The sequence below is a fragment of the Pongo pygmaeus genome, chromosome 19 (genome assembly GCF_028885625.2).
Source record: "Pongo pygmaeus isolate AG05252 chromosome 19, NHGRI_mPonPyg2-v2.0_pri, whole genome shotgun sequence".
Lineage (NCBI taxonomy): Eukaryota > Metazoa > Chordata > Mammalia > Primates > Hominidae > Pongo > Pongo pygmaeus.
The window spans coordinates 19738580-19753948 of record NC_072392.2 but is presented as its reverse complement, the minus strand read 5'-3'; the positions used below and the strand labels follow the sequence as shown (position 1 = coordinate 19753948).

The following is a 15369-nucleotide window of genomic DNA, read 5'->3' as shown; positions in this document are numbered from 1 at the left end:
TCAGCAGTGGTGGCACCTGAAAATCTACAAGCATCAGAAGAAAGAAGCGCTGCAGAGAGGAACCACAAACATCACAAACCTGGAAGGCTGGGTGGGCCACCCCCTGGATCCCATCGGCTGCCTGTTTCTCACTTTGACTGAGGCCTGCCTCCTGAATCATGACGGCTATCTAGATATGAATGAAAGCAGACCCCCCGTGTACCAACATGTACCTGTGGCTGTAAGCTCCCCAAACAGCAGTGAGTCCTACTTGTCATTGGCCCTGGAAGCTGCATCAGGTGCACAGGACAAGGTGTGCCATAATGAGGAGCAGCTCCTCAGTCAACTCCAAGAGCTGCAATTGGATGATGACCCAGTGCAAACACTCCAAAAATAGTGCATCTTGCTGCCGGAAGGGGGCCCTTTCAGGGATCTGGGAGAAGTCATCCACCGAGAGAGTGTTTCCATGCATATCTCTGCCAAGTATTTGTTCTCAGCTCTGCTGTCTCACGATCCAGACCCTGCCTATAAATTAGGCTTACAAGTCATAAGGTTACCTGTTTTACAAAATTCAGGTTGTGCAGGCGACACGTCCCTCACTCATTGTATGGTGTCTCTGGTGCCCCAGCCATTATCCTCCCTGGTTCACGCTTGGACACTTGGAATCACAGCGGTGGGAACTGGCCTCCACCATGCTGACTGCTGCCAAAGGAGACACTTTGAGGCTCTGAACAATTCTGGAAGCAATGCAGAAGCACATTCATTCTTCCCAAAATGCATTCAAGATTGCTACTCCCACTAACAGTAGTACTGACAGCACCCTGCTCAACGTGTCCCTGGAACCTGGCTTACAGGTGATGCGATGACCTTATCATCCCTTAACTGGAGATGTGGAGAGATGGTACGATGGTTGGTGACCTGTGCTACAGAAGTGGGTATCGCCGACCTCCCTCTACTCCCACGGGAAAGGAGTTTCTATACCCTACTCTTGGGACAGGACAACGAATCCTTGGAGCTCTCATATTCCTATTCTTGATGGCCTAAGAAAGGATGGGGCTGCTGGTGGGAGAAGATGGCCTCTGTTCAGCCAGCCCAAGTTCTGTCCTCACTGCTTAAACCAACCATATTCTGATGTCAGCAGCACTTTGACCCTCTCATCAGAGACATGTCTAAGAGGATGAATTTTCAGCTGCCCAATACTCAAGTGTGCCCTTGGGAGATAGTGGGCCTGGTGGTTTTGTCCCCATCCCTGTCCATGCTTGTGAGAAACCCCAGACAGCTTGGAGGCTCAGGACCCTTTCTAAAGCCCAAAGCCCCAGCACAAGACTCTACCCTGAGAGGCCCCACTTCAGCTAGAACCCCTGGCAGATCTGCAACCCTGGCCTCGGGGCAAGCAAACCCCAGGCTCTACTGCTCCATCCTTGTGAGGGGCTAAGAGCACCTGCAGAAACCTTCAACCCTCTGACCTGAGGAAGGAAGGGATAGGAAGAGACCCCAAACAAGGTTTGGCCATCTGGGATGCTTCCCTTGCCCTGGTTTGCCTCAGATCATCTCAAGGTTGCCGAGGAGGAGGGAGAACTCATCTCTGCAGGCCAAGTTCAAACCCCACACAGTAATCTGAGCTGACCTGAATCAGGACCCAGATGGCCATGGCTGAGCTCAGGCTCTCCCTGACAGGTGTGCGGGCCCCAGGGAGCATCTTGCAGAGCTGGTACACACTCTTCACCCCTACTGAGGCTGCTAGTATTGTAGCTGCCACAGCCATATCCCACACCACTATCCTGTGCCTCAGTCTTGACTATCCGCAGTGGGAGGAACTGGCTAGCTCTGCTTGCACACTGGCCCTGCAGTGTGCTATGAAGCATCCACAGAGCTGTGCCCTGTCAGCCCTTACACTCTGTGAGAAAGACCACATTGGCTTTGAGGCAGTCTGCCAGATTGCCACTGAGGCTGCTGCCGGTGGCATGACCCATTCACAGCTGTTCACCATTGCCTGCTACATGGAGCTCCGTGGCTACGTGCTCCGTGCCTTCAAGCTGGCCTTATTGGCCATGAGCCATCTTAACCTGGCTCATAACCAGGATACCCACCCAGCCATCAATGATGTGCTCTGGGTTTGTGCCCTCAGCCACTCTCTGGGCAAGAATGAGCTGGCAGTTCTCATCTCCCTGGTGGTGAAGAGTGCACATTGCCATGGTGCTTTCAGACATCCTGTGTGCAGGGCTGCACGGTGACTGCACCTGGCCTGGCTGGCACCCCAGGCCACCGCAGCTCTGGAAAGCTCATCTCCACTGACAGAGCTCCATTGAGCGAGTTGCCGATGCAATGCTTACATCAACACACTACATCTAACACACATCAGCCATTGCCAGTATGGACAGTTCATTGAGTTTCTAAGCAAGGCTTGGGCGACCCTCCTGCTGCCCTAGGATGGCTACTTGCAATTTGCCCTGTTCATCAGCAACCACAAACAGATCTACAAAGGCAAGAAAAAGCTGATGCTGCTGGTTCGAGAGCCCTTTGGCTGAGAAAGCAGACAGCTCACCGTCCAGGCAGCCTGGGTCCCCAGGGAGTATCAGGTCAGGCCAAAAACACTGAAACATTTGTCCACACTGAGAGGACTCTGAGCACCTGTGGCTAAGGCCAAAGGATCACAGGGCTAAGGATGGGGAGAGTCCAATTCTAGTCGAAATGTATACCTTTGCAAGCTTCTCACTACAGCCCACTGTCAATGGAGGAATTAGGCCCTGCAAATCAACCAGAAACCCCCACGATATGCCACCTTCTGCCCCTATGTCCTGCATGTCCTGGGCATTGGCCCTGTCTCCCTTGGCAAACACAGAACACTGTTCCATCTCAGAGATTGCTTAACCAGAGAAATAGATGCATTTATGGTACTGTAAAAACTATAGTATATGTGTCGCCAATTACTGTAAAGTCATAAGTACTTACAATCCTGGTTCTGATTTGATGGGCGCTTGAGGTAGCTGTGGGTGGGAGGATATGCTTATTGTCTGAGGAGACTCACAACCATTTCTCAGGTTTCCCTTGCAGAGTGTATGCCATTACCAGTGGGATAGTGGGGGTGCCAAGGAGAAAAATGGCCAGTTTGAAAAAATCCCAAGACTAGTCTATGCAGAATCTCTCGCCTACAGACAGGACATTAATAGCCCAGTGGTGGGTGAGCGGCAGAGGCCAGGACTGGACTCAGACTTTTGCCTCACAAAGCTGTGAGGACTCTGAAGCTCCTGCCCCTGCCTCACACAGCCTCGCCAGGAGTCTGCTGAGCACCTTTGAAACAACTGCAGGGAAAAGATGAAGGTCTGGGAAGCCACGGAGCTCACAATATTCATCGACACTGGTCACCTTTGTGTTAGAGAGTGTGTGTATCTGTATGACTGAGTACATGTGTCTATGTGCATAGATATATCTGCGCATGCCTGTCTGTATGTGCACATTATATGTTGATGTGTATGTATGTCAGTTCTATGGCTGTGTACCTGTGCGGATACGTGCACACTGGACTGTGGGTCTCTGTGTGAGGATGTAACATTTGTGTACATGTGAGGGTGCATATCTATGTGTAAATGCTGTCATGTTTTGCATGTTTAGTGTGTGTGTATCTGGGCACACATGAGCGCATGTGTAGAAATATGTGTCTGTGTGTATGCTTGCTCTCCATGCATCTGTGTTTTTATGTGTGTAACTGAGCATATTTCTACATGTAGGGATGACTGCATGTTCATCTTTGAGGATCTGCATGAATGTCCTTTTTGCGAGGTTTCTCTTCGCATTCATCTTCAATCTCTCTCACTAGTTAAATGTTTGTTCCCCATCTCTGTGCCTCCTCTATTCATTCCCTCTCACCAAATGAGCTTCTAAGCACCAGTCTCCCTCTGCCATCAGATTGGCTGCTTTCACTGCACAGTTCCCTTCTTGCCCCATACTTGCTTTCTTCCCCTGCCTTTCTACCTCAAGCTTCCTCTGCCTGCTTTTGTCACAGTCCAATGCTTGCTGACTTGGAGGCTAGGGCTGGTCTGCACTTAGCCTCTCCCTTCCTAATTTCTAGCCCTAGTGAGCAGCCCTGTCTTAGCCCTGGCTGCCCTCCACAGTGTATCGTCATGTTCCTGCTACCTTCCCGACCCCTATGCTCAGCCTGGAATTGTTGGAGGAGACAGCAAGGACATTCAGAAGAGTCAGTTGGTTGCCAGTGCCTTCGTGTTTACTCTTTTATGTGTTAGATCCTGAGTTGGGGGTGGAGTTTGATAAAGAAGGGGTGGTATAGCTAGAATGCGAAATAAGAACTTCCCCATCTGCTTTACTTTTTCTTTTGTTGACAAACTGTCACCTTTTCTACTCCAAACTGACCAAGAAGTTGTATTTGCCGTTCATGGCTACTCAAGTCCTACTGCCCAGCCCCTACAATGTCTTAGCCCATTGGGTTGGTTAAAGAGAGAGAGAAGTGAGAGAGACAGGTCACTCTCATTTTTGTATCACAATTGCCCTTCTTTTTAGCAAATGTGTGAACTCACAGTGCTTTTCTATGAATAAACCATGGATCACATGAAAGATCATTTTTCTTAAAGAAAACAAAAATTGTCTAAATTTTTGTTTAGATAATTTTGTTTAGACAATCCCCAGAGGGGACCAGCAAATACTTAATAGAAGATTATAGATTTCCTGTGAGTGCATATGGCTCGGGGTGACCTGATTCTGTAAAGCAAATGTTATTGTCCTCCTCAAATTCATGTGTTGAATTCTATGTGATAGTATTTGGGGGTGGGGCCTTGGAAGGTGATAAAGTTCATGAAGGCAGGGACCTCATGAATGGAATTGGTGCCCCTATCAAGGGGACCGCAGAGAGCTCCCTCATCCCTTCTGTCATGTAAAGACACAGTAAAAAAATGGCTGTCTATGAACCAGGAAACCAGCCCTCTGCAGACACGGAATCTGCTGACCATTTGACCTTGGATTTTACCATCTACAGAACTGTGAGAAATCAATTTTCTATGCTACCTAGTCTATGGCATTCTGTTTTGACACCCAGATTAGCTAAAGTACCAGCGTGTCAACTTGCACACATAATTCTTGGAAACTCTGATGCCAAATCCTTGATGGCCAAAGGTGATTGATCTGCCGGAGGCATGAGCCTACATCTTCCCTCTTTCCACAATAAACCAGAGAGTCAAAACAGGCAAGAGTGGGTCAAGGTCTTCTAAAAGCCATACCTGAAAAGTTTCCAATAACAGTTGACTCGATGGTAATTCAATCACACAAAGAACCACAACAAAAGACACAACTATCAGAGATTTTCAGGATAGCCTCAAAAACACCATCTAATATTAGGGAGTTCAAAAAGGTGAGAAGTTTCAGAAATCAAACTTTATTTATATTTCATTTCATAAACTTGTAATTCTAACACTATTAATAAATGGTAGGGCAGGTGGTGGCATGGGGAGCCTGGGGCACAACAGCTGTCTTTAAAAGCTTTCCTTGTTGTACCCTTTGGAGCCACCTCCTGGTCCCCCCAACCCCTGCCCACCTGTTAAGAGCCCATTCGGGGCAGCACATTAGGGGCAAACAGCCTGGATGCCCAGTTGCAGACACGCATCCATGCCTGGCAGAGGAGATTGCGTCTGAGAGCAGGAGGAGCTACTGGAACTCTTCTTCCCAGCCTTCTTTTAATGCTTTTGAGCACCTTCTGCTCAAGGATATACCCCAGCAGTATTAGCACAACAAACAGGCACTGCAGCAGCAGGGCTGTGGTTCTAATGAATGAGAGAAGCTCCTTTCCAGCAACGTACAGTCGTCCAGTTTGAATGCCCTGGTCCCCACCTCCATGTTTGCCACCATGCCCAGGATGAGGGGCAGCATGGGAGCTGCTGGCTGAAGCTGTGCTAGTCACCCCTTCCCTTCCACTTCTCTCTCCACCCACACTTTCAGCTCCAGGGCTAAGGCCAGTGGCTACAGTAGGTGCCATGATTTCAGGCAGATCCTCCTTGATCTGGTCCTTGGCTGGAGCTCCCTCCAGCTCCAGCACTCTCTCTGGAGGGGGCTCTTCCCATGCTGGCTCTGGCTCTACAGCTGGTGCCGCAGGTGTTGCTATTTCTGCATATTGACCAGGAGCTGAAAATGGAGAAAGGGTCACCAGCATCAGTCACTTTCCACTGGAATTTCCAAACACAGAGACAACCTCACTGAATTCAAAGGAATTCCAGCCCAAAAGCACCACCCCTGCAAAGTCTTCCAGGCTGCAGCCACCTCACCATGTGTCTGTGCCTCCATGGGCTCCCGAATCTCCTCCTGGACAGGGACAATGTGCAGATGCAGCCCCGATGGGATCTCTGGTGTGGCCTGGCCTGCTAGGACCTGCCCCGGGCTGCCCCGTGGTACCTGGGTGCACCTTCTTACAAAGGGCCACAGGCATCTGGGGTGAGAGATGAGCCTTCTTTGGCATCGTCGGAAAAGGCTGTCACTCCTGCCATTCCTGAAGCAGCAACCTCTCGAAGTGGGGAAGCAACATGAGAACATCTTGCTCTCTTGAGCGTCTCCCACCAAGTGAGCTGGTTACGGCACTGACTCTAGGATATGGGCGCCTGGTTACCAGAGTTCTAAGTTCTGTTCGTGTGTGTCATCATCAAGGAAGTGAGGTCGCTTCTTTAAGGTTCTGTCCCCTCGGCCCCCTCCTTCCTTAAGACCTACTCAGGACTCCACTGGGCTGCTGACTGCTCACCCTCCCCCCAGGTCAACTCCTTACCTGTCCACAGTTATGTCCACCCAGGGCCTGTTTGGACACCTGTGCCTGATGTTCACCAGGGGCCGGATGTCCTCAGGCCTGATGTCCACCTAGGGCCTGATGTCTGCCTTGGGCCTATGTCCCTCTGGGGGCCTTGTGTTCACCTGGGGACTGTATCCAGCTGGGGCCTGATGGCCTACCAGGTCTTGTTGTTCACCTAAGGCCTTGTGTCCACCTGGGGACTGGTGATCACCTGGGGCCTGGGTGTCCACTTAAGGCCGGATGTGCACCTAAGCCCTGAGTTTTCACCTGGGCCTGATGATCACCTGGGGACTGGGTGTGTACCTTGGGTCTTTTCCCTTTTCCTGAGCAGGGCTTGCAGTTTCCAAACCAGACACAATCTCCCAGTTGGAGAAAGAAAAAGGATCCTAGATGATAGTGAGACAAATTTCAGGAAACTCCATCCAAATAAGTAAATGAGAATGAGGATATAGGATTCATTGTAAGTAACATTTTCAGTTGGTGTTCCAAAGTTATCTTTTGCCTGGGTACAGTGGCTCACATCTGTAATCCCACCTGTTTGGGAACCCAAGGTGGGAGGATCACGAGGCCAACAGTTTGAGACCAGCTTGGGCAATATAGTGAGACCCCATCTCCTAAAAAAAAATTAAAAAATTTACCAGGCATGGTGGCATGTGCCTGCAGTCCCAGCTATTCAGGAGGCTGAGGTGGGAGGATCGCTTCAACCCAGGAGTTCAAGCCTGCAGTGGGTGAGGATCACAACACTGAATTCCAGCCTAGGTGACAGAATGAGACCCTGTCTCTCTAAAAAACAAGCAAGCAAACAAACCAAACACCACAAACAAATGAAACCCCTCTTAGCAAAATACTTGCATGAGGTAATAAAAGGTAAGCACCAAATGCCTACAACAAACATATGTCATGATGAAATATTAAATGCTTCCCATAGAATTAGGTTCAAGACAAGATTCCATCCACCATCACATTTCAATTCCACATTGCACAATGTAAAGGGGCCTGCCCAAGGTCATAACGTTGCTCACTGGGTAAGTCAAGAGAACCCAGTACAGCACTTTAGATCCTTCATTTTAGTTTTGTTCTAAAACTGCTCCTGTTATCCTTTGGACATGAGTCTCTTAAGTATTATCATTTGAATTCATGTATATTAGTTCATTTTCACACTGCTCTAAAGAATGCCTGAGACTGGGTAATTTATAAGCAAAAGAGGTTTAATTGGCTCAGAGTTCTGCATGGCTGTGAAGGCCTCAGGGAACTTACAATCATGATGGAAGGCAAAGGGGAAGCAGGCAATTTCTTCACAAGACAGCAGGAGACAGGGGAGAGCAGGGGAAACTGTGACTTATAAAATCATCAGACCTCATGAAAACTCACTCACTATCATGAGAACAGCATGGGGCAAACCGCCCCCATGATCCAATCACCTCCCACCAGGTCCCTCCTTTGACACATTGGGATTAAAATTCAAGATGAGATTTAGGTGGGGACACAGAGCCAAACCATATCATTCTGCTGCTGGCCCCTCCCAAATCTCATGCCCGTTACACATTTCAAAACCAATTATGCCTTCCCAACAGTCCCCCAAAGTCTTAACTCATTCCAGCATTAACCCAAAAGTCCAAGTTCAAAGTCTCATCTGAGACAAGGCAAGTCCCTTCCACTTATGAGCCTGTAAAATCAAAAGCAAGTTAGTGACTTCCAAGATACAATGCAGGTATAGGCATTGGGTAAATGTTCCCATTCCAAATGGGAGAAATTGGCCAAAACAAAGGGGCCAACGGGCCTCATGCAAGTCCCGAATCTGGTAGGGGAGTCATTAAATCTTAAAGCTCCAACATGATCTCCTTTGACTCCATATCTCACATCCAGGGCATTCTGATGTGCACTCCCAAGGCCCTGGGCAGCTCTGCCCCTGTGGCACTGCTGGGTATAGCCACTTTGGCTGTTTTTACAGGCTGGCATTGAGTGCCTGCAGCTTTTCCAGGGACATGGTACAGCTGTTGATGGATCTACCATTCGGGAGTCTGGAGGATGGTGGCCCTCTTCTCACAGCTCTGCTAGGCAGTGCCCCTGTGGGGACCCTGTATGGGGGCTCCAACCCCACATTTCACTTCTACCCTGCCCTAGCAGAGGTTCTCCATGAGGACTCTGCCCTTGCGGCAGACACAAAATTATATATATTATTATAGTTGATATTCTGAGGTAGAGATACAATAAGCTATCAGTTTGATTAGGAGGTCTGGGTTTTGCTTTATCTATGGTAATGTAAAAAGGCAGGAAGACTAGTATGTTACAAGTTCACTGCAATTACAAATCAGTTTCTGTGCATATAAGAAAGCAGAAAATCAGAGACCTAAGGTCTTGATAGATATGAAAGCAACCCTATGTGATATCATGCCCACATCTTTGCCTCAAACGCTCACCTAAAATTACTAGTGAGGACTTTTTTGTCCTGCTGTTAGTATTTGATAATTCTAGCTAGCATGCACTAAGATATGGATATATGAATAATAACTTGATTTTATAATATTAATAACAGCTTAATTTTAAACATATATAGTGCCTTGTACTCTACAGAAAATGTACACTTTCCTTTTTTCTCTAAATTAGGTTTAATTTATTTCAGAAGTTTCTAGATTTTATTGTCTCTATTTACCCAAAGCTACAAGAAGAGTCAAATTCATATCTTTAAATGCTTTCATTATCAATCAAGAAAGAACAAAGTGAAATGAACAAAGAATTTTACTCAAGAAACTAGTGAGAAATCAAAGAAATGTCCAAAAAGTAGGATACAAGAATTAATCAAAACAGATTAACAGTGGAATAAATAAATGAATCCAACTGGTTCTTTGTAATGGAATGTGGAAAGACATATTCTATTCTTCTGGATAGGAAGATGAAACATCATAATCATATCAATGCAAGTTTTATGCATGCTCAAACATGTATAAACTAAGAACAAATCTGAAAGGACAGACAGCAAAATGTTTGCAGTTTTTTTCCTTTAAGTGGTGAAATTAAAGGTAATACTTTTCTTTTTTACACTTTCTATATTTTCTAAATCTTCTGTAATGAACATGTGATTTTATGATCAGGAAAGAATAAGACATTTTTAAGATGCCAAATTATTTCTCGTTAATACATATAATGCAAATGCCAATCAAAATAATAAATAAATAAATGTAATAAATATGTAAATAAAAGAGTCAGATGAGGGACTGGGGAAGAACTTCAAAAAGGGCCACTTGGGAGATTAAACATTATGCAAAAGAATAATGAGGGATCTAGGCCGGGTGCAGTGGCTCACGCCTGTAATCCCAGCACTTTGGGAGGCCAAGGCAGGTGGATCACCTGAGGTCGGGAGTTCGAGACCAGCCTGAGCAACATGCAGATACCCCGTCTCTACTGAAAAAATACAAAATTAGCCGGGCGTGGTGGCGCATTCCTGTAATCCCAGCTCCTCAGGAGGCTGAGGCAGGAGAATCACTTAAACCCGGGAGACGGAGATTTTGCAGTGAGCCTAGAGCACACCATTGTACTCGCCAGCCTGGGCAACAAGAGCAAAACTCCATCTCAAACAAAAAAAAAAGATAGGACTTTGCTACTATGCTATCTGAACGCTATATTTATTTTATTTTTTTTATTTTTTTGAGATGGAGTTTTGCTCTGTTCCCCAGGCTGGAGTGCAGTGGCGCGACCTCGGCTCACTACAACATCCACCTCCCAGGTTCAAGCGATTCTCCTGCCTCAGCCTCCTGAGTAGCTGGAACTACAGGCGCGTGCACCACCACGCCCGGCTAATTTTTTGTATTTTTAGTAGAGACGGGGTTTCACCATATTAGACAGGCTGGTCTCGAACTCCTGACCTCACAATCTGCCCCACCCCCACCCCCCTTGGCCTCCCAGGCGTGAGCCACCACGCCTGGCCTATATTTTCAAAACTGCACAAGGTTCTTCTGTAGCAGGTTTTCTTGCAAATTATTTTTTGTTCAACAATGAGAGGACCTGCTTTGGGGGTAGCAGGTGGACAGTGTGGGTGCTGGGGGTTATTGCTTATTATTATTATTATTATTAGAGACGGAGTCTCGCTCTGTCACCCAGGCTGGAGTGCAGTGGTGTGATCTCTGCTCACTGCAGCCTCCGCCTCCCGGGTTCAAGCAATTCTCCTGCCTCAGCCTCTGGAGTAGCTGGGATTACAGGCATGTGCCACCACGCCTGGCTAATTTTTGTACTATTGGTAGAGATGGGGTTTCACCATGTTGGCCAGGCTGGTCTCAAACTCCTGACCTCAGGTGATCTACCCACCTCAGCCTCCCAAAGTGATGGGATTACATTTTTTTTTTAAGTCCAGCTCATCATGAAATTTGAAACCATGTAACTGTTTCAACAGAAATGCCATTCATTTAAGGCATTTTAAAACCTGTTCTCCGAGGCCCTAACGGACCCAGGGCCAGGTCAGCAGGAGGCCGCGCCAGGCCTGCGCCCTTCAGAGACAGCCCACCTCCTCCACGCAGTGCCGCTTCTCCTGCTCCTCTATGCGCCGCTGCCGCTGGTGCAGCAGGTGTTTGATGTGTGCCTCGGGGTCTCGCTGCTGCTGCTGCTGTTTTAAAGCCTCTGAGTTGCTCTTATTTTCCTGCTGGAGCCGGAGAAATTCCTGGCGTAGAGTCGACTCTCCAGGCACGTTCATGATGGAGCTGGGCAGGGGTGGCACAAAGAAGCGTTGGGGTCACAACCCTGTTGGTTCCCACTCTCAACCCCATGGGCCCGCCTGAGTGGGTGCTTTAACTGGATCAAAGCCTCTGCCTCTGGCCACTCCCAGGTGGCCAGGAGACTTACCGTCCCCTTCTGCCCGGTCTTCAGTGCTGTCCTCCTTTCCTGTTACTGCTGCGCCCCACATTCACCCCGGAATTGCTCTCTCCCCAGCTCTTGTTCAGTCATTCGTTCCACTTCTTAGCACTCAGGAATTTGGTTTCTAGGAGTCTCTACCTCTCTGTGCCCACCACCCCCAGGCCGAGAGTCCCCAAAGCCAAGCACCACTGTAGACCCCCAACTCAGTGATGACCCCCCCCAACCCCCACTCCGCCTGCCAGGCCTACCTGGGCTCTCCTTCCTCTCCATGGCCATCATCTTCCTCCTCGCTGCCGCTGTGCTCATATTCTGTCTCCTCTGCAGGGGGAGACCACTGCAGTTAACTCACCCAGTGCCCCAGAGCCAGGGAAACCTCGGGTGGGGAGAACCAGAAGGTCTGTCTGGGTGGGCAAGCATGAGGGGCCCCCCCACTTCCTGGGGGTAATGGGAGGACAGTGGGTCTCAGGTGTGGGCCTGGACAGGGACCGGGACTGGGTCCCAGGGCAGGTGAGGTGTGACAGAGCCTGTGCTTGTGCTCGCACACACATGTTATTAGCATGGAGTTTTTGTAAGGATGTGAAAGGCCGGTCCTCCTTTGGAAGGCTGACTCAGATTAGGAGGGAAAGGAGGGAAAACCCCTTGGGGGTTGCAAGTTTGAGAACCATCTCCTTGGACAGGGAGAGCTGGGGCCAAGGAGGGGAGCAGGAAGGGGAGCCAGGAGCGAGCAGGGCTGGCAGAGAGGAGCCAGGCTGGACTGTCCCCTAGTACCTGCCCCCTCCAGCCTGCCCACTGACCTTTCTCACCCCGCTTCTTCTGGGATCGGTCAATGTGGTTCCTAAGCCGTGTGCGGACCTGCCGCTCCGTGGGCTGGTCCCGGATGAAGGGAAACTTCAGTAGCTGCTCCGTGGGTGGGCGGCTCAGGTAAGTCTCGATGAGACATGTGTCAATGAAGTCAATGAACTTCTCAGACCTGGAAACAGTGGTGGCTCACACTGGGAGGGTCCCCTCAGAAGGGATGGGTGCAAGAGGAAGAGGGTGGATCACTCATCTACAAGCCACCTTGACATCCCTCCTGTCTTCATATCCCAACACCAGTCACCGCCCTCTGCCCCCCAAAATCTCTTCTCTGGTGAGATTCAAGCCTGAGCACAGAGAGCATGAAGGTGGGGATGGCCCTGTCCAGGGACCTTCCTTCCCAGAGCCCACACTCTCAGAGACCTACCACTTCTTGGACTTGAGCCTGGGTGGAGGGTTCCAAGGAATGAGGAAGAGGGCTCGCATGGGGTTCATGTCACACAGAGCTGGACACAGAAGAGATGCCCTCAGTCCCTTTCACTGCACTGGGAGCTACAGGACTAGCTTCCTCGGAGCTACAGGACCACCTCCTCCCTACAGCCGCTCTCTGGGCCCTTCCCTTCCCTCCCCTCCTACTCCCGGCAGACTCAGAACTTATGGGGGGCTCCCTCTGCCATCTCGATGGCTGTGATTCCTAGAGACCAAATGTCACTCTATAGACGGGAGAGAAGGAACAAGTGAATATTCCTGACAACTCTGCCGTGCAACCTCTCTTCACCCACCATCCTGGCCTCTCAGGAGCCTTCCTGGGCCACACCCCTTCCTGCAGCAGTGCCCTCCAACCCATCCCATCTTCCCACCCACACCTGCCTTGCCATAAGATGTTCCCCAGCCCCTCACTGCTAACATCATCCGACCTTCCTCTGTTCCCCAGCCTGCTCAGGCCCCACGGTCCCCATATTGCTTCCTGCCCTTGGCAGCCCCCATGCTCCCAACTTTCCACTCCATACCCTGTAATCGTAGGTGGCATCAGGGTTCTCATCACAGGCGATGACCTCTAGAGCCATCCAGTAGGGAGTCCCAGTGAAAGTGTTCCGGCTGCCCACGGTGCGGTCCAGCTGAGCACTCACCCCAAAATCCACTGTGAAGACACAGAGGGAGGGGTCAGCATGCGGAGTCACCTCTGCTTCCTTGCCTCACATCCCTGCATGCACACAGGACTCGCCTGAGCCAGCTGTGGTCCTGGCCCGACCCAGACACCCCAGCACCCTCCTTTACCCCAACAACACCCTGAAGAACCCGATTCCATCTTCCTGCATCTTAGAGAAAACCCAGGTGAAAGGATCACGGACATTAGCCCAGGCAGGAGGGTCGTCAGATCCCATCTCCCCAGAGCAACCTGCAGAGCACCTGGCCCGTAACAGGTGACAGGTGAAGAGCTTCCCGAGGGATTTTCAGCAGGAGGCAGGGCATTCCAGGGGGACAGGGGAAAGGGGAGGGAGTGAGCCTCCCCAGTAGGGAGGGAGTTGGGCCTGAGCCACCAGAGGGGAAAAGGGGGCCCCTCATTCTCTGTTCTGGAGGTGAAAGGGCCCCATCAGCCTCAGAAGGAGCCGGCGCACCTAGCTTGACCGCAGCATTCTCTGTCAGCAGCACATTCTGCCCCTTGATGTCTCGACGGACCACCTCGTGGGCATGGAGATGCGCCCGACCCTGGGACAGGAGAGCAGGGAAAATTAGCCATGCTGTTGGACGGGGTGGGAAAGAGTAAGTGGGGAGTGAGCTGAGGGGACAAGGAGCAATCAGTCTGGACAGGGCTGGGCTGAAGGAGCAGATCCTCTCCACCAGGAGCCCAAGCAAGCTGAGCTGTCCTGGAGAGCTTCCTCAGAGAGGTGGCTGCAGGTGAATTCCCAGCAGTTGCAGGGTTACAGGTGGAGAAGCGGCAGAGCTTGGAAACAGAGGAGCTTGTCTCATCCAACAGCCTGAGACTTCTCAAGGTGGGGACCCTGCTTCCACATCCCACCCGCATCAGGCCTGCTGCTCCCTAAAGAGGGCAGTGATGTCTCCTCCCAGTGCAGGGAGGATCTTTGCTCATGGAGAAGCTCCAGCCAGGGTAGCAGAGGAGGAGAAGACAAGGGGAGGGGCCTTGAACTCACCCTGAGGATCTCCCTGCAGATGTAGGCGATACAGTCCTCCTTCAGGGCGTTGCCTTTCGTGTTCTTTACCAGGTCAGTCATGAACCAGCACCACAGAACCCCATCACCAGCTAGGATCCCAGGAAGGTACCGAAAGGAAAAGTATGAGTCAGACAAGCCCCTCCTCCCCTGTCCCGATCCCCCACTAAACTCCTGGAGGAGGACCAGAGACCTTGGGGCTAGAACTGGTATGAGCTAGACAGCAAGGGCCGCAGAAGCCTCGCAAAGGCCACAGGATCTCCTGAAGTCAAGAGAGAGAGGGAAAAAGGCTGGGTGCGGTGGCTCATGCCTGTAATCCCAGCACTTTGGGAGGCTGAGGCAGGCGGATCACCTGAGGTCAGGAGTTGAAGACCAGCCTGGCCAACACGGTGAGCAAGACTCTGTCTCAAAAAAAGGAAAAAAAATAAAAAAAGAGCGAGAAAGAGAGAGAGGGGGGAGAAGGAATACAGATGGAAAAGAACTGGCAGGGTGGGGCTGGGTTTAGGGTAGGAGTCCAAAGAATCCCTGAAACTGTAGACAAAATGATGCAGGTATATGCATTTTCCTTGAGGAAGAGTCTAGTACTTTCATCAGATTCTCACTGGGATTCCAAACCCTAAAGCAGTTAAGAACTACTGCTTCACAGCTGGGCACGGTGGCTCACGCCTGTAATCCCAACACTTTGGGAGGCCGAGGCGGGTGGATCATGAGGTCAGGAGTTCAAGACCATCCTGGCTAACACGGTGAAACCCCGTCTCTACTAAAAAAAAAAAACAAAACAAAATTAGCCGGGCGTGGTGG

At 50.2% G+C, this 15369-nt stretch overlaps 2 protein-coding genes across 3 annotated transcripts in view; both read right to left on the bottom strand.

Annotated features, from left to right (window-relative positions):
- The window catches only part of LOC129017511 (misshapen-like kinase 1), a 51453-nt gene that overhangs the window by 7934 nt on the left and 28150 nt on the right, over window positions 1–15369 (bottom strand). The window contains 14 exon segments of the mRNA XM_063657028.1: window positions 1607–1777; window positions 2070–2147; window positions 5678–6105; window positions 6246–6406; window positions 6737–6825; window positions 11256–11448; window positions 11851–11920; window positions 12397–12572; window positions 12825–12903; window positions 13056–13110; window positions 13408–13538; window positions 14017–14107; window positions 14551–14630; window positions 14633–14660. Of these exon segments, the coding sequence (XP_063513098.1) occupies window positions 1607–1777; window positions 2070–2147; window positions 5678–6105; window positions 6246–6406; window positions 6737–6825; window positions 11256–11448; window positions 11851–11920; window positions 12397–12572; window positions 12825–12903; window positions 13056–13110; window positions 13408–13538; window positions 14017–14107; window positions 14551–14630; window positions 14633–14660 (1830 nt within the window).
- Window positions 5347–7478, bottom strand: LOC129017728 (CMT1A duplicated region transcript 15 protein-like protein). Of its 2 annotated transcripts, XM_054458405.2 has the most exons (3): window positions 7396–7478; window positions 6246–7143; window positions 5347–6105 (listed from the first exon to the last, which is right to left on the bottom strand). In XM_054458405.2, the coding sequence occupies exons 2-3, from the start codon at window positions 6508–6510 to the stop codon at window positions 5525–5527; spliced, it is 846 nt and encodes a 281-aa protein (XP_054314380.1). In that variant the 5' UTR covers window positions 6511–7143; window positions 7396–7478; the 3' UTR covers window positions 5347–5524. The 2 variants fall into 2 exon arrangements, with proteins under 2 accessions (XP_054314380.1, XP_054314381.1); XM_054458406.2 differs by having other exon boundaries at window positions 6246–7476.